Source organism: Lycorma delicatula, chromosome 9, assembly GCF_047948215.1.
Source record: "Lycorma delicatula isolate Av1 chromosome 9, ASM4794821v1, whole genome shotgun sequence".
Taxonomy (NCBI): Eukaryota; Metazoa; Arthropoda; class Insecta; order Hemiptera; family Fulgoridae; genus Lycorma; species Lycorma delicatula.
The window spans coordinates 76,847,982-76,866,004 of NC_134463.1; the positions used below are offsets into that span (position 1 = coordinate 76,847,982).

Genomic DNA, 18,023 nt, shown 5'->3' on the forward strand with positions numbered 1-18,023 from the left:
CCTGCATTATTCCAGAAAAATTTTATTAAAGGAGTTCAGTTAAATGGAGATTTATCTTTGCTGACTGATTTGAGATTGAACAAGACAAACACTGAACTGTAAGTGCCCTACATTTACAAATTTTATAGGCTGTCACAAAAAAAGTTTTACTAGGGTTCTGCAGAAAATTAGAGAAAAACTTTAAAAAAATTTTTTTTGCACATAAGTTATAAATCACTGATGTTTAATATGAAAAAAAAATTGTGAAAAGGTCATGACAATAGCTACTATTGTACCAATATTTAGAGCATAATGGTTTAAGACACTGAAATAATGCAATCTGTAATAATGTACTTTCGTATTAACTGTTAAAACACAATATCCCTTCTTATGTAGATTTCTTATGATGTAGATTGTAGAGGAGATAATGAATTCTCATGGAAACTATTAATGAATAGAGATTTTCTAACTCAAACCAGATAAGACTATATAACTACTATTTAAAGAACGCTTTTTAAATTCTTGTGGTATACTGGTTGCTACCCTAACTAAAGTGATGATGAAGAAGACTGATACATTTGAGATGTAGTTATATGATAAAATCACAAAAGAAGAACTTTTGCATTTACTCAGCAAGGAAATGAAATTGAAAAACAAACTTAAATCAAGCAAATTGTATATTTAGGGCTTGTTATGAAACGGTAAAGATACCATTTATCATATATAATTATTCAAGACAAAATAGCGGGGAAAAGAAGTATAACAAAAGACATATTGTGGCTTCAGATCTTGAGGGAGTGATTTAATTGCTCAACAAGGGATCTTTTTGAGCCACAAATAGTCAGGTTGATTGTTGACCTTAAGAAGAAGGTAGGTGAATCACAATTAAATGGTTTCTAGATTAACATTCAAAGATTAACTCTGAATAAGTTTTTTGACTAAAGAAGCAGATTGAGACCAAAGTGATTGTTCTGTCAGAGTTTAGAAGGAAGTTGATGGTTAAACTGTTCATTTAAAGCCACACAAACCAGAAGAGACTGAGACATGGAAAAAAGATTCATCATATTAGATGCTAAGAAAACTTGGTACAGTAAAGTTCATTCTTTCTTTGAGAATATCCTTAGAAAATAATTCCAACAATCATATGGCCAATAAGAAGGTCATTCCTATGTTATAAAACCTGATGAACCTGAGATGCATTGTATTAGCTAATTATTAACAGGTTTATCATTCTTTTGATTCAGGGTTTCTTGATGTTCTGAAAGAGAAAGGAAGTCTTTCCCCTTCTGAAACATAGCCAAAAAATAAGACATGTTTACCATTAAAAAAAAATTGTTATCAGCAAAAATAATTACATCTGTAATATTCTGAATAAAATAATTTCTAAATACACAATAAAACTTACAAAGGTGTGTTTTCATTATGAAATATTTAAGATTAATATTATAATAAAAAGAGGTTTACAGAATTTTTTTCCATTTTGGTAGATTGTTCACCAACAATGATATGGATGTTGATAAGGCATGGTATAAGATATGCAGTGAGAATAGATGATTTTCAGCAATTGTACAAAATAAGGGATGAGATAATATATAATCATGAGAACAAAAAAAGTAAGTATATAATCACTGTTTATAAAAATATATGTACAACAGGTTCTTTTCTTTATCTGGCTTCATTATCCAGTTCTGACATGACATTCTCTCACTATATAGCATGTCTAAGAAGTCCCTGTACCTCTCCATGCAATTAACATGTTGTTACTGTTTTGAAAGTGACACAGTATACAGAACCTGAAATAACTTCTTTATGCCGATTGGTATTCCTGTTCTCAAGGTTACACACTCACTTTATTGTTTCATATGCGAAGTTATGACCGATTTACTAGAAGTAGTTGTGGAGCGGTTGTTGATTGTTAACATGAGTATGCATAGTGCAAACAGTGAATTGCACAAATAATCAATTCATTTGCAAGTTCTTTTGCAAAGGACCAATATTGTAAAGAACATGTGAACAGGACAAATGTGCATATGCTTCCGGCAGTGTAAAAGACAGGCCGCTTAATGAACAAAAGAAGACGCAAATTCAAGCATATGTCTCCTTTGCAGATTTGATTGAGCCTCCAATTAAATCTATGCGTAAATGAACTATCAAACTTAACAAACTGTGATCAATCAACAATGCATGATCATATTAAAAAAAAACAAACTTAATTGTAAAATCATTCTGACTAATTTTTGAGAATGAAGTATTGTATAGAAATGTGGAATAGTGTATTCCAGGCTAGTGTGCTTCATTAGCATTATGTTGTAAATGAGTTCTCCTGCACAAGAGTGTTGTTTTCTGATGAATGTGCAATTTATCACTATTTATGAGTCAGGTATGTGGTTTTCTAAGCTAAGGAGAATCTTCATTTTGTGTATGAATTTGGAAGCATCCACATCATGTTATGTTATGGGCCAGAATGATGTGCTTGTGCTGTGCTTGTTCAGACCATATATAATTTTTTTGGAAGAGTACATGAATGGTGGAGGTTCTTATTTGCAAATGCTAGAAAGTTGGTTAATACCTCACATTGAGAAAAGTCTATCATGATGTTTGGATGCAAAATGGGGCTGCAGCTCATTTGCTTTCAAGTGAACAATCTCCTAAATGAAAAGTTTTTCAAAACTTTAAACCAATTGTAATCTTTCTTAAACTTGTTCTGGGTATTTTCAACCTAATGGAAGCTAATCTGGTTGATGTTTTTGAAGACTTGTTATGTTTTTGTAATGTTTTGTTAAGTTTTTTTCTAAGCTTATCTAGCTCTTGGCTAATTTATCATGGAGCATCTCCAACAGCTCCAGCATTTTCTAATTTCATGCTCAGTTTAAGGAAATGTTGATGGGTTGGTAGTACAGAATAGAAAATTTTACATGGAATTCCTCATGGACAACAATTGTATCCTTATCATTTTTCCACCAAATAGCATAAAAATTTATCCTTATTTTGTCATTTTAACATCATTATTCTAAATACAGATACAAAAATAAAGCAAACAATAATAGAATAGTAAAAGCAGCTAATTACTATCACTGCAAAATCAAAGTTTCTCACAGAATTTATATTTGTATGCAAGGGAAATTGTTTTTTACCCCACTACGTATTATAGAAAATCTGACAAAATTGTTATATAACTGTCTGAAACTGTATAAAATACTGTATACTCAGCTGTGCATGTAGATGCATGCGCGACACAAATGAGTAAATTAAATTATTTAGTTAAGCACGTGAGCTATTATTTTGATGTGGTTTTAAATAATGATAATTAGATTAACTTGAATTTTCTGTACATTTTTAAACATTCCTAAAATTGTTCAATTAATGGCTTAAAAATATTTATTACTTCAGAATAGATTTTATTAATTTTAATATCTTCACATAGTTCCATCACCAATATTATTTCATACAATTATTACTAGTATAAAAAAATGTGCACTAAAAAATTTTCTAACATTCATTAATCTTTTATTTTATAATTTTGCAACATAATTTCATGCTTTTCCTTTATCTTTCCAGACAAATGCCAAAGCAGTTCCTTTTTTCTATAAGTCAATTATAACTATTCTCTTTCCTTGAATATATATATATATAGTAAATATATATATATATTAAATGTATTAATTATAAAATATAGTAAATATATATATATATATATATATATATATATATATATATATATACAGAAAAGGGCTGCAATGGAGAATATTACAAATTCATGTTTTTGGCAGAAAGAAAGTTTAAAAACAAAAAGTGTTAACAGTAAATCATTAATAATAAAACTGTAATTTTTGTATGAACAAACAAACAAACATACACACACACAAAACAAAACAAAATTAAACAAAATAAAATTTAGAGATAAATCTAAACATTTTAATTATGTTAATGCATAATATGTATATTTTCATAAAACTACAATTCATTTATTTTCTTTGAATAATTATTTTTTGAGATGTTAACCTCTGTGAAAAGGATATTGAAAATTTAAGAAAATGGTATTTTGCAATGGGTAGTGAGCAAGAAAATATGATTCATGCAGCAGGTTTAGAAGAAATGAAAGAATTAGCAAAAAGAATTAAAAATAAATTCCCTGAGCTGATTAAACCACCTTATGTACCTGGAAATTATGTAGTAAGTATACTTCATCAGTAAAATATGCTCTATTAAAATGTAATAAATAATTTAGAAAATTGCATCCTTACAGCAGAATATAATTGTTTATAAATATAAAATTTTCAATAAATTTACTGTTTAATATTTTTTTTATACCACTTTTTAAAGATCTTTCCTTTGTCAGAATATATTATGAAAATACAAATATATGATTAAGAGCATATTTACAAAAAAAATATATAGCGGGTTTGTTGGGCATCTTGGTCACTGATATAAAATGTGTATAATATAATATATTTATGTTTTCATATGTACTGATGAAGCAGAGATCACTGCAAAAGTGTTCTACTTAAAGAAAAAAATTAAAAAATTAAGTATGAGTTTTATTCAATTGAATTTTTTTTTACAAATATAGTTTTGTTTTCCAAAATCTACCTTTTTTCAAGTGTAGAAGGCTAAACACAGTTTTTTCATAGCTAAGAAAATGGACTCTGACTTTATAATTGTAACAGCCGGAGTGGTCATTTATACACAATAAGGAGTGATGCCACTGATATAAATTACATTTATTATAATTTTTTTATTAAAAACAGTTCATGAAAATGACAATATTTAAATTTATTAAGTTAAATTTTTATTTTGTCAGAACCGACAACTTAGGTTGCAATTTCTTTATCTCTTTGATTTGTTTATTTTGTTTTAATCGGAAAGTGAGTTTTTCTACATATTTTACAGTATTAGCTGTCTTTTAATGGTATTTCTTTATTTGTAATGAAACAAAACAATTAACGATAAGAAAAATAAAAAAAAGTAATGATTAGTTTTCAATGATTTGCAATTACATAGATGTAGAGATTGAGAATGTGTGTAGAAAATGACATATTTACAGCAACAGAGGCAGTTAAATAAGTGTTTATTAAAGAATGCTAGTCTAGATCTTCTTAAATCAGATCACATAACGAGCCCATTGTATATTTTAACACGATACATACAGTCATATTAATTTCAAGTTATATAGTTTATGAAAAAACATAAACATAAACATAAACATTATTTTTAATCATAAACAAAACCAAATAAATTAATGAAACTAAAGTTTTAATAACTCATCACACTTTCGTTGCTTATTTTCAGCAAGTGGTGCTGCTGTTCACCTATCAGTTGATGTATTTTGAATGTGGTTGAAAAGGTTGGTAGATCGAATTGTATCTGTTCATTTTCTGAAATGTTGTAAATTTCATTATATTAAAATGTAATTATTTTTTGTGCATGTATAGTATATCAAGGTTGTTGATAGTATTGATGAATTTGTATGTTTCCGTTTGTTTGGTAACAAATGTTGATTTTTTGTTCCTGTAAAGTTCTTTTATGTTCATAGCAAAACAGATTCAGTATTTACTAATCAGCTCTTTATTGTAAATAACAGATTAATTTACATTAACATCTTGATGTTTTACACATAAACAAAGAGGAACCAGATTTTAACAGACTAAAATAAAAAATTAAACAAACATTAAAAAGTAAATGAACAAATACACTTTTCAATCACATTCTAGATACTTATCCACTTAATGTAATAAAACTGTTGGCAATAATATAAAATGTTGCCATATTCAAAAACAGCAGCAGAAATCGTTACATCATTTTATTTGAGAGCTGTGAAGTGATTGAAAGTGTTATCATGTGACATTTTAAAAAGTTACATTTATAAATTTTGTAAAATGTCTTTTGGTCCCAAAACCATTTTGTAAAATGGTTTGTCTTTCAAATTAATAGTTTTTTCTAATTTTAAATACAGACAATCAAGGGCAAAGACATAGAAAAATCTAATGTAATTCAGTGATGATCTTGAAATTATAGATTTCATTCTGAGGTTAGTCAGTTGTGTATTAATATATAACCTAAATATCATGCATGTTGTGGCAATTTTATTCAAAAAATTAATTCCATTTTTGGGTTGTTTAATATTTCATCTTGCATATATCATATTAATGAATTTCACTACGGGTATTTGTAAATTTGTATTAAAAGAACTTAAAAATAAATTTTAAGTGACATGTACTGTTTTTCTTATTGTTTGGTTTTCTGAATTAATCATTAATATGTTTAATGACAATAATTTTAAGGATTTTAATAATTATGTATTGTTTATTATAAAATATACTGTAAAAATTTTCCAACATTATGTGCTGCTGGATTTAATTTGAATTAAATTTTTTCTTTGAGTTCCAAAATGATTAAATAAACACAGAATTAAAAAATTCCATAGAAAACAACATCAAATAACATGAGACTAATTTATAAATTATAAGTAAACATAAACATGTACATATGATAGTCAATGTACACATAAATCAATGAATAAGTAACAAACATGACAGTTAAAAATTATTAGTAAATCTCAATACAAAGAATAATTGAGAAAATGTATAACAACAGATGTCACACATAACTTTAGAGAATAGATTGTCATCCTAATTAGTCATCAAATAATAATATATATATATATATTATAGGAAATATATTGTAAGATAGGAAAATATCTTTACATAAAATAATATCAAGGATTTTAGGTGTCGATAAAGACACTACCAGTAATTTCAAGTTTTAATAAAACAACAAAAACTTATTAAAACTGTAAAAGTAATATAATACGATCACTGTAACATTAACATTTTACCATCCTCTTTGAATCAAAAGTTACAATGCCTCTATCAATGCAATAAAAAATATTTCTATCCAATTCTATTAATATTTTTATTACTTTCTTTTTTTATCCAATCTCTTTACCATGTCTTTAATTTTTTCTCTACATCCATTTCAGTCTTATACTTATTTTTCAGGTTAAATACATCATTACAATGAGCAAGCGATCAAAACAATAATCATATAACAAATAAAAAAAACAACTTTTTATAATAAACAATACAATTAACAATGATAAGCAATAATTCTTAATATTGTAATTACAGATGAAAGTTACAAATACTACTACAGACAAGACATTAAAATGTGGTCAGGAATTTATGGAAACAATGTTTCCATCAAATCCACTTGTACAAGTTTTTCCACCAGCTGGTGATGACCTATTATTACAGGTAAACTGATCAATTTTTAAGTCAGTTAAACAGAAAATTGTTTAAAATTTATTAGGACTGGGAAAAATTCTGTTCAAAAATTATAATTAAAATACAAGTAAAGGGGTTGAAGTTGTTGTAAAATAATATTTTAAAATGCAGTAAAAACTAAAACATGGAAAAATGTTGGTTAGTATAGTAGATAATAAAGAAATTGTAAAATGCTACCTACTGTAGCAGAAAAGAATAAATATTGTAATTTTGCTTTTTTTGAGTTATACAGGCATCGACTTTTAAGGTCCCCTTGTCACATTGTTTTAAAAATAAAAATAAAAAGAGGAATAAATCACCTGTAGGATTATCAGATTCATAGGACCCTTACATTTTTATAAACACAAAAATAAATGCGAACTTGAAAAATTAAATAAAGCACACACATATATCACATACAGAGTGTAAAGGGCTTGGACATTTACATAAAAAAAAAAAATAAATAAAATACATTATCAGACATTGCATTAAATAAAATACATTATTAGACATTACATTAAATAAAATGCATTATTTGACATTATTTAGACTTATGTCTACATTGTGTAATTTACACAAAAAAGTCTTGACAGTACCATGTAATTTTGAAACCCCTGTGTTGAGGTGTAAAGGCCTTCACACAGAGGATTTTCAGTCAAACATAATGCATACTGATTTTTGTTGAAGACTTACTATAACAGCGTTATAATCTGTCAGCTTCTAGATAAGCAACTATTTTTCTTTCTTTGCCATTTTCTAAATCAGCAGCAATATTGTTTCTTAACCAGAATCTCTTTCTGAGGTTTTCATATACTGTACACTCTTCCAGTAGATTCTTAGCAGAAAGTGGTTTATCACACACACTTGTTGGTCTTTCTTTGCTGGTTCTACCATACTGTACCATAAACATAACATAAACTCTGTGACCAATTATGTGTCCGGTCACTGCCACTTGTTCCTGGTGAGTCAGTTTGGTGTCACGCTTTCATTTATATGGAGTAATTTCAATAACATTTAATTTCATATTTAGTCTTCTCCATTCATAATGATAAATGTTTCTGATAGTGTTAGATGATTTTTAACGTCTGCCGAGCAAATAGGGATTATATAGTCTCACAAATTGTTGAAATTCTGACAGCTTCGTCTGTGTTTTCATTTCCTGAGATACCAGCATGCCCTGGAGTTCATACAGATACACATCGCTGTCCCATTTGGTTTAATACATTCAGAATGGACAGAATGTTTGTGATAAGGACATTCTCAATGTTCTTGTTTCAAATAGCATGCTAATAGTATGCTTAAAGAGTTTGGGATATAAATAAGCATGCTCTCTTCATAGAAATGTTCTGTGTAGTAAAGAGCTTGCTGCACAGCAATGGACTCTGCCATCTAAAGCATTTACGCGCTTTTAGTGGCCATATCTAGCATTTTCCATAAATGAGCTTCACAATTTATGTATGTAGAGCATCCAACACCATGTTTAGTTTTAGAACTATCAGTATAAATTTTTATATATCCTTCATAGATACTGATGATTAATGAAAATTCCTGTTGGATTTTCAGTACTGGTTTCTTTTTTATTTATCCATCAGAGAGATCTAATCTTGTGCTTATAGATGGTAAAAGTCATGATGGTATTTCTCTCATAGAAACTGCTAATGTATCCGGTCAAAGCAATTTAGTGTTTTTTTTTTGTTTTTTTTTGTTAACTCACCATACGGTATTCCAGCTGGTCTGGAATAGGTAGTGTAAGGTGTTTATGTAAAGCAACCAAAGGATTATTATTAAAAGTTTTATAATTTATATAGGAAGGAAAGGCCTGCATATTGCTGCATATCTTAAATGGTAAGATCTCTTTTCTATGATGTAATGGCATTATGCTGGCTTGAGACATTAAACTACCAGGCTTGTATGGATAGCCCTGTGGCGTATTTGATTTTTCTGTTATGTATTACGTCTAACTTTCTTACATGTGACGTTTTAGTGGATAAATACCAATACATTCATAATCTAGCTTTGATTGAGCCAATGCTTTCTATAAATGCAGTAATGTCCCTTTTCCTGCACCCTAATTGATTGATAAACATTTAATAATTTTTAGAACTTTCTTGCATTTAACATTCAAATCCTGTATATGTAGTCCACAAGTAGGGATTTATCTAATAGACCTTAAATGCATAAATTATTTTTGTACTCAGTCAGATGCTCATCGATGGTCAATACAGGACTACAAAGAGGAATTCATTTTCTACAGAAGTACACAGCTGTTTCTCTGGTGAAAATTTGAATCTTTTATTCTTTACAACTTCATTGAGGTTGTTTATCGCTAGTTGCAACTTATACTTCACCATAATTGTATTATTACTGGCATATACAATTGCCAGATCGTAGACGTAAACACGTTTCCTGATTTCTCCTGGAATGGCTAATACAAGTTTATTAATGGCGATCGTGAACGGGTACCGCTGAACGGCGAGCCCCGTGGAATGCCATTTTATAAATTTTCTCTGAAGTACCCTCGTTATAAATCCGTAGTTTAAAAGTACGGTCGTTCATATTGTTGCCAAGTAATACCGGTAGACTGCCTCCAATGCCTCATTCATGTAGTTGAAACATTGTTCCATGACGCAGTCATATTGAAATCCTTCTACAAATCAAAGAAAACTCCGACTCGGTATTTCATAAGTATGAAATTGTTATATAGTATTTTCTAATTGATCATTTGGTAAATGGTACTGTCGAAATCCTGCTTGATGCGGGAATAAAGGACTTTCTCTTTCTAAAATCCAAACACTCGATTATTTATAATTTTTTCCAAGATTTTTCCAGTAGCACACGTCAGGAAAATAGGACGGGAATTATTGGGATGTTTAGATTTTAAGTTTTTTTTTTAAATTTGAACAGTGTGTGCTTTCTTCCATTGTAGTAGGTACATTCCTTTTCGCCATATCTGATTCTGAAATTCTAATAATATAAGTTTTGCAGTGGGCTCAACTGTCTGATCATGACGTAATGTATTTCGTCTGGACCAGGTACTCTATTACCGGTTTTCTCCAACGCTTTCACTAGTTCGTTTATTTTGATTTGTATATTGTATGAAAGGCTTATTTTGGTTCCAAAATTTAAGTGAACCTCCATTTCTGTTTTTTTTTTTTCGGAGACATTAGTGATAATTAGCTGTTTTACTGGCTTCTTCATATTGATGGGTAATAATTCAGCAATTTCGTTTGAAAAATCTATAAGATCCACTTTATTTTGAAGACATGTTGTGGGAGTAAAGTTTGTAGGCTCACAGATGGCCTTCATTTTCTTCCACTGCCGCAGTCGTATTTCTGATAATGGATGACACGTATTGTTGCCAGGATCGTTTTTGAATCTGACCTAAGTCTATTTTCATACGCCCTATGTGATTTTTATTTTTTTGTAAGGAAATTAGGTTTTCTGGTGTTGGACGGATCTTGAAAGCGGTTATATTCGTTTTTCTTCCTTTTATCGCTTCACTTATTTCATCATTCCACCACGGAACAGGTGGCTTCTTGCGTTTCCCGGATATTCTGGGAATATATATATATATATATATGATGCCGAGTCAAATATAACATTGTAGTTGTAAGTCAACATCGTTTTCGATAACTCCAGTTATTTCGAGTTTCGTTATCAGCAATGAAGCTCGTCCAATCTGGCTTATCAAACACCCATCTTTTAGAAGTGAGATATAATTTTATTGAAGGATCAGGTGTATTTTGCACCGAAAAATGGTCACTTCTGTGATGATCTTGTAAAACTTTGAAAGAGAATTTCGGTCAATCGAAAGTTATTTCTTCTTATAAAAGTTACATCTATACGGATGTCGATCCGCCTTTGGTATTAAAATAAGTTTCTGAGTCGTCATTTAAAATAACAGTCAGAATTTAAAAGGAACTTTTCTAACTCTCTTCTCAGATGATCTATTTTCAAATAGGGTTGTATACATTGACGTCACACATAATAGTATGGGTGGTGGAAACTGAGCAATTATTCGCATTATGTCATCCTCCTTTCAGTCAAAATTCGACAAGTATATACAGAGTGTCCCATATAAAACGCAACCCAACTTTATATTGGTAGGCATTGAAATAATAAAAAGGCATGTGTAAATGTAAATGTAATTTTTATTATTAACATCCATTACCTTACATTTAGAGTAAATGTTGGAAGTGGCCGCCATCTTCTTGAATACAAGCTTCAATTTTTTTTTACAGCGTTTCTTGCAACTTTTTTCAAAGTTTGTGGCTGAATATTTAATACAGCTTGTTCAATATTGACTTTCAATTGTTCAAGTGTTCGTGGTTTGTTGCTGTAAGCTTTTTCTTTGAGGTAACCCCGTAATCCGCCGCAGTCAAATCTGGAGATCTTGGTGGCCACAAGCTTCGACCAATAACACGATTACCAAAGAATTCCTCAACAAAATCAGAAGTTGAACCTGCGTAGTGCGATGTCGCACCGTCATGTTGTGGCCAGCAGTGTCTGTCTTCCTCTTCCAAGAGTGCGATGAACTGAAATAAAATATCCTGATATCGTTCTGCTATAATGGTGTACTCGAAAAAAAATAGGACCGATTATTTTCTTCCGAGATATCGCGCACCATACGCCCAACTTCTGCGGGTGTAATTGTTTTTCATGATAAACGTGGGGATTTTAAGCACTCCAAATTCTACTGTTTCGGCTGTTTACGTAGCCATCCAAATGAAATCGTGCTTCATCTGTGAAAAATAACGAATCCATAACATTAATTCCCTCACGCAGAAACCGACGGAACCATTGACAATATTGTAGCCGTTTTTCTTTGTCGGGCTCAAGAAGTCGATGAACCGTTTGAATGCGATAAGGTCGTAATTGTAATTGTTTGGTCGCCCGATGAACAGTTGATATAGACAAATTAATTTCAGCAGACAAACGTCCGATCGATTTATTTGGCGAGGCGAGTAATCGATCTTTGATTTCAGTGACTGTATCTGTATTCAACACTGACGCAGATCTTTTGTGTTCCTTGTTATTAACAGAACCAGTCTCTCTAAATTTTGCAACTAACCTTAATACTGATGTTTTGTTAGGAGCTGGTTTATCTGGGTATTTATGGCGAAACAAATCTTGCACTGCAACCACTGATTTCGTACTGAAGTACGACTCAACAATAAAAACACGTTCATCTAGCGAATACACCATCTTGTCTCTATCAATACACTGAACGTTATGATTGCATTGTTGTTACTATCGGTAGTGTTCTACTACGTCGCCGCGATGTTCAGATGTTGGACGAGTTCATTTCAGTAACGAGTAGGGGAGTAAGCTTGACTTTTGAAATTTCATGGATGAGTGATTGATGGGTTGCGTTTTATATGGGACAATGGGACACTCTGTATTAAAGATAGAGATCTGCAGCAGACGCTTTTTTCTGATTGCAACCGCTTGCAGATTTGTGTTTATTTCAACTGCTTCAGTCGACGCTAATACGGTTACCCTACCTCTAACATGTATATTTGTATATTTGGCAGTTTAACTTACTGGTAATTATTATACCTTCTTAATTTGAAATGTGTTTCAAATTAAGAAGTTTTATTAAGAGGTTTGTGGAAATGTGTTTCTTGCCTTCTTGCAGAAAAATACAAAATTGGGTCCATATCATTTACCAGTTGTTGGAGCTCAAGGATGTTTGACAAACATCCATTGAAGAATTGATTCGTTTATATTAGGCAATTAATTTTGGAGTTTTGCCAAACCTTTTTTCTCTTCTTTTCCATTCTCCAAACAGCGACTTGTTCTAAAATTATGTCATCATCCATGTAGGTCCCAACCTTCAAGTCAGAGACCATGGAAGCAGTTGACACAGATGGGAGAATCCTTACATGGTTCCCCTTCATGTGTCTGTTCACCACACACACATCTGGGGTCTCTTACATCAAACCACAGTGTGGCCAAATTGCTGCACCACATGGTTTACAGCACAAAAGTTCTCACATTCAGACGATGTACATCAAAGCGCACTTTATCCAGCAAGGAAAGTCTATTAAAGATGAGGACATGAGAAGCAGAAGGTAATACTTTGCCATTCCTTTTCATGTTCAATCTTCAGCACTCTATTACTCCCTACATGGACAATTCCACCACAGTTTCCTGCTCAGAAGAATTTAGTAGATCTCGATAAATCACAACATGCTTTGAGGTATTGAGAATGCTGAAAAGATTGACATGTATAACAAACACACCTATTTTATTTAATGCAAGAATCTTCTGCGACTGGATGTTGTTAGTTGTCTCAAAGTAAAGACTGTTGAAAATCTTGTGTATTTCTCTTATTGAACCACTAGCACAAATAGTAATCCCATGAACGATAAGAAAAGGGCTTACCCTCTTACCATCTTCCTTCGTTATCACAAGGTATTTAGGGTCTGGGTGAACTGTTCTTGAATACATCTGTTTGCAGACTCTTCACTTTATGTCAAATTCTTCCTGATTTATGACTCTTCTTCTGTTTCGTTTTTGAATGGTTTACCCCAGAAACACTCCAAATGAGGGTGTTTATGAGAATCCTCTCATTAGATTTCAGCCAACCCACATAGCATAGAAGAAATGTTGTCAATCTTCATTAAAACACCATTTGGAATGGAATCAACATTTTTTGGATTAATTTTATTTATTGTTTCTGTAGAATTAATGGTAGTACAAAAAAAAATACACAGCTCTTTATAAATTACTACTTCTAAGACTGTGTAAAATATTACAAATAAATATTTTAGATATTTAATATGAAATATTATCTCATATTTTAGATTTGCTCATTTCAATTCAAGATAATATGCTTCCCAATATTTTATAAAATGTTATCTATACTGTATTTTGAGGCATAGGAATTTAAAACAACACACTGGTCACTCAGAGATTCCTAAATAAATTTCTTTTAGCATACCTGATTATAGTTAAAAATCTGCTTTCATACACAGTAAAGTACTCAACAGAGAATGAAGACACATATAAAAGAAATATCAGAGCATTTTAAAAACAAATACAAAATTTAAAAAATCTTAAGAGTATGTTATAACAAAGAATAAGGTGACTATAATTGGTGTAAAATTGCTGTTGTAAGTATAAATAAATATTTCTATAATAAAAAAAATTTCATCTTTAAAATTTATTTGAATGAAGATAAATCATATAAATTCTATTGATTTTATAAAAAATATTTTTTCATTAGTAACAGTAAGAGGGGCAATTGAAAAGTTAGTTGCAATTGTCAAGAATTTTTTCCATACGATTACAAAATAGTGTACGGATGGATATCAAGGGCAATTACCAGCAGGAAAGAACATCAACCTTAAAAAGGCAGAGACAATGTTGAATGAATGTATTCATGAATTGTACTTGCAAATAGGTAATCACAAAAAATGAAATTGTAGCTGGAAAGGGTATTTGGCACGAAGAGTGCATGCCATCTCTGAGTATTTGAACTATTTGAAATGTTCATGCCCAATTGATTCATCTTTTATCAACAGAAAACACAAAAGGAAAAATTTTCAGACGGTTCTCGCAGTTTTGAATCACTATGAGAAGGAATGTGATTTTTTGGACAAAATAACTGTGATTATAAATGATCATTGGGTCTATAATTTTTCATCTGAAACGAAACTGAATTCACTTATTGAAAAATCCTCATTCCCCATCTCTGGAAAGTGCTGAAAGTTTCCATCAATCAAAAAGAAAGGTGTCTATTTGCTGAATTCATGGCTTAGGACTATATGATTAAATCATATTGTGAAACCTTGAATGGGCTTAGAAGGCTATTAAAGATTGGTGCCCTCAAAATCTACAAAAGGCAATGCGTTTTTACATGACAGCACCTCATTTGGTAAATACAATAAAGGATTTCATGAAAAATTCAGGTGATAGGTGTGAGAAAACTTACTTACAGCTTCAGCCTGTGTTATTTTTGGTCCTAAAAAAAAGCTGTTGTAAAGTGGTTACAGAAGTTAGATGAAGTTCAAAATGTGACTACGGAGTAGTTACATGTGGGGAAGACAATTTTTCCACAAAGCCATGGATTTGGATTTGAATTTCTGTTTGCCACATTACAATAAATATTTAAATAGACTCGGTGATTATGTAGCAAAGTAAACTATTCAATTGTATTCTCTGGTAAATAAAAGAATTTTTATAAATATTTCTTTAATTTTTTTTTTAAGCTAGTCAACTTTTGTACTGCCCTTCATAAATAAAAAAGGACACAAAAGGAACAATAAATCATTTATTCATGATCCTTATAAAAATTGATAATGTTTTAATTTTAATTAATTTTCAGTGATGATTTTTATTTCAGTAGACTGAAAACAACACCAGCATTAAAGAATATTACATATTCTCAGAATTTTAATTTTTATCAATCTTTGTAGACTACCTCACACCCTAATTACTTGTGGTTGTTTACTTATCCTACCAACTATCATCATCCAGATCCCTACTCTCTGTACCTTCAGACTCCCATTTGCCTTGTAGGTCATCCACATCTTCTTCTCCCTTGTGGAGTTCAATCAAATATCTTTCTTGGCCAACTATGTTCTTTTTTTTTGGAAACATCTATATCATTATAGAACATTATAGAAGACTCTTCTCCATGTCATCAATGTGCTTATTGCTGCCATACTTTTTATTTCTTATATACTTTAGAATAAGAACTGTACAACTACTGCATAGTGCATCCATTTCAACAGTTTATAATTTTTTTTTTCATCTCGCCTAGGCTTCCAAGCAGGAAACATTTGATAACGCTATTGTATTGTTTGTTCTTTGTTGCTTTTTGATGTAAAAAATATGGAATATCAGCAATATGGAATTAAACTTTTGAATAGCAATCCTTCCTTGCAACCTATGATGATCATTTTCCATAAGAAGATAAAAACAAGATATCAGTCTATATATATAGCTTGATGTTATTTTCCTCTAAACTCAAATCTATCTTTGGACCGCTTTCCAATCAGATTATTTCTGATTAATCTTCAAATCCCCACTTCAAAAATTCTTTATTTAAAACAAATTATTTATGTAGAATATTTAATAAAATTATTTTTATTTTTAATTACTACACTTAAATTTACCATAATTAATTTGTCAAACCAAATTATAAACTTTTTATTTCAGGTTTACACACCATGCATAAAAAGTAAAATTACAGAAGTGATCAAAGAAAAGTTGGAAGATTACACTGTAACAGACATCTTCCAAAAAGTACAAACAAATGTCATGAAAAAACTAGGGCTAAACAAACTTCCACCAAGTGAGTACAGAAACTTTTTACAATTATTAAAATCTTATTTTAATTTTTACCAGTAAATAAAAGTAATAACAATATATGTGAAAAAAGAGATATACTATTTTTGAGTAAAATAAATTTTTTTTGTCACTTTCAGAGAGTGTGACTATGATGTATAAAATGTGTAGTTTGGATAAGGCCTGGAATTATGAAAAAGTGTCACCATGGTGCAGTGTATTCAGCACGTCAGATTTAAAGGTAAAATATAATTCTATTAAATTATAACCTCGGCTGTAAGCAACATGATAAACTACCTAGATTAAACCTGATCAAAAGCAATCCATCTTTTGGTTGATCATACCTTTTTCCCTACCCTCCCCTTTTCTTAACCTTATTTCTTCTTCCTTAGACAAGTGCCCTAGAACATTGATGAGTCATAAACTTAGTTTCATCTATAACTTAACACCAGGGAATAGAGCAGCAACTCTTTACTTGAACTCATTGAGATAGCAACAGCAACCCCCACCTTGTGTAGTAGTGGCACTATCAAAGGACTCTATTACCTATCCAAGGGATTTCACAAAACGCTAAACTGACACATATGGTGTAGAAAGACTTCTTAAAATAAAACCTAAACGTGCATATTTTTAGATTTACAGGATAGAATCATTTCCATCCTGTAAGTCTAAAAATGTGAGCTGTGGTGAGTTGTGGTAACTGGTGATTATTAACTGTACTAATTACAGGTTTTCTGCTAATCTCCTAGTTCAGAATCCAAAAATTAATCTCCTTTCCTACTGTCCACTGTCAAACTTCTTACTTAAAACCTGAGCATCATAAACCCCATGCATCACAACCAACCTTCTCAAGAAATCCTATTTGGTAAATCTGTTTGTAAATTAATTTTTTATGATGGCTCATTTAATCAGTGATTAGTGCAAATAAAATGACCAATTAAATAATATGAACTTATTAAAGGTTTTCAATTTATTTTCAGTTTCTTGAATATTTTGAAGATTACACGTATTCAATTAAATCTGGTTATGGAACACAAGAATTTACAATAAAATATGGCTGTCCTTTAGTAAGAGATTTAGTTATGAGATTCAAGTAAGTATCTAAAATAACAATATCACAGAACAAACGTAATATTACTGAAAATCAAAAATATTAATTTACATTCTATTACTTTTACTAATATTTTAAACACCATTTCATGTTCAAGGAAGTTCTATATCCATTTGATAAATATTTCACATAATCTTTGATATATAAGTCAACATGATGAATGGGAAACAGGTTTAGAATGAAGATAAATAGTAAAAGGTGATGCGAATAGTAAATACAAGAAAAAACTGATTAATATATTGCTGTAATAAGTGAAATCATTCAAAAATCTCTGGGAAGTTTGTTTAGGATGTAAATTGCATGGATTTAGTTATCGTTATTGGTAAACCTTTTCAAGGACAGTTTTAATGGAACTTTTTTTTGTATGAACCATC

The 18,023-nt window shown here is 30.4% G+C and overlaps 1 protein-coding gene across 4 annotated transcripts in view; it reads left to right on the forward strand.

The window, feature by feature from the left end:
• LOC142329921 (multiple inositol polyphosphate phosphatase 1-like) overlaps positions 1 to 18,023 on the forward strand; it is a 31,169-nt gene that overhangs the window by 8,083 nt on the left and 5,063 nt on the right. For 3 of the 4 annotated variants that reach the window (XM_075374869.1, XM_075374868.1, XM_075374870.1), the window contains exons 3-8: positions 1,467 to 1,592; positions 3,974 to 4,152; positions 7,107 to 7,232; positions 16,410 to 16,545; positions 16,679 to 16,779; positions 17,519 to 17,631. In XM_075374869.1, coding sequence (XP_075230984.1) covers positions 1,467 to 1,592; positions 3,974 to 4,152; positions 7,107 to 7,232; positions 16,410 to 16,545; positions 16,679 to 16,779; positions 17,519 to 17,631 — 781 coding nt within the window. The remainder of the gene's footprint in view (positions 1 to 1,466; positions 1,593 to 3,973; positions 4,153 to 7,106; positions 7,233 to 16,409; positions 16,546 to 16,678; positions 16,780 to 17,518; positions 17,632 to 18,023) is intronic. The other variant, XM_075374871.1, reaches the window with a different exon arrangement.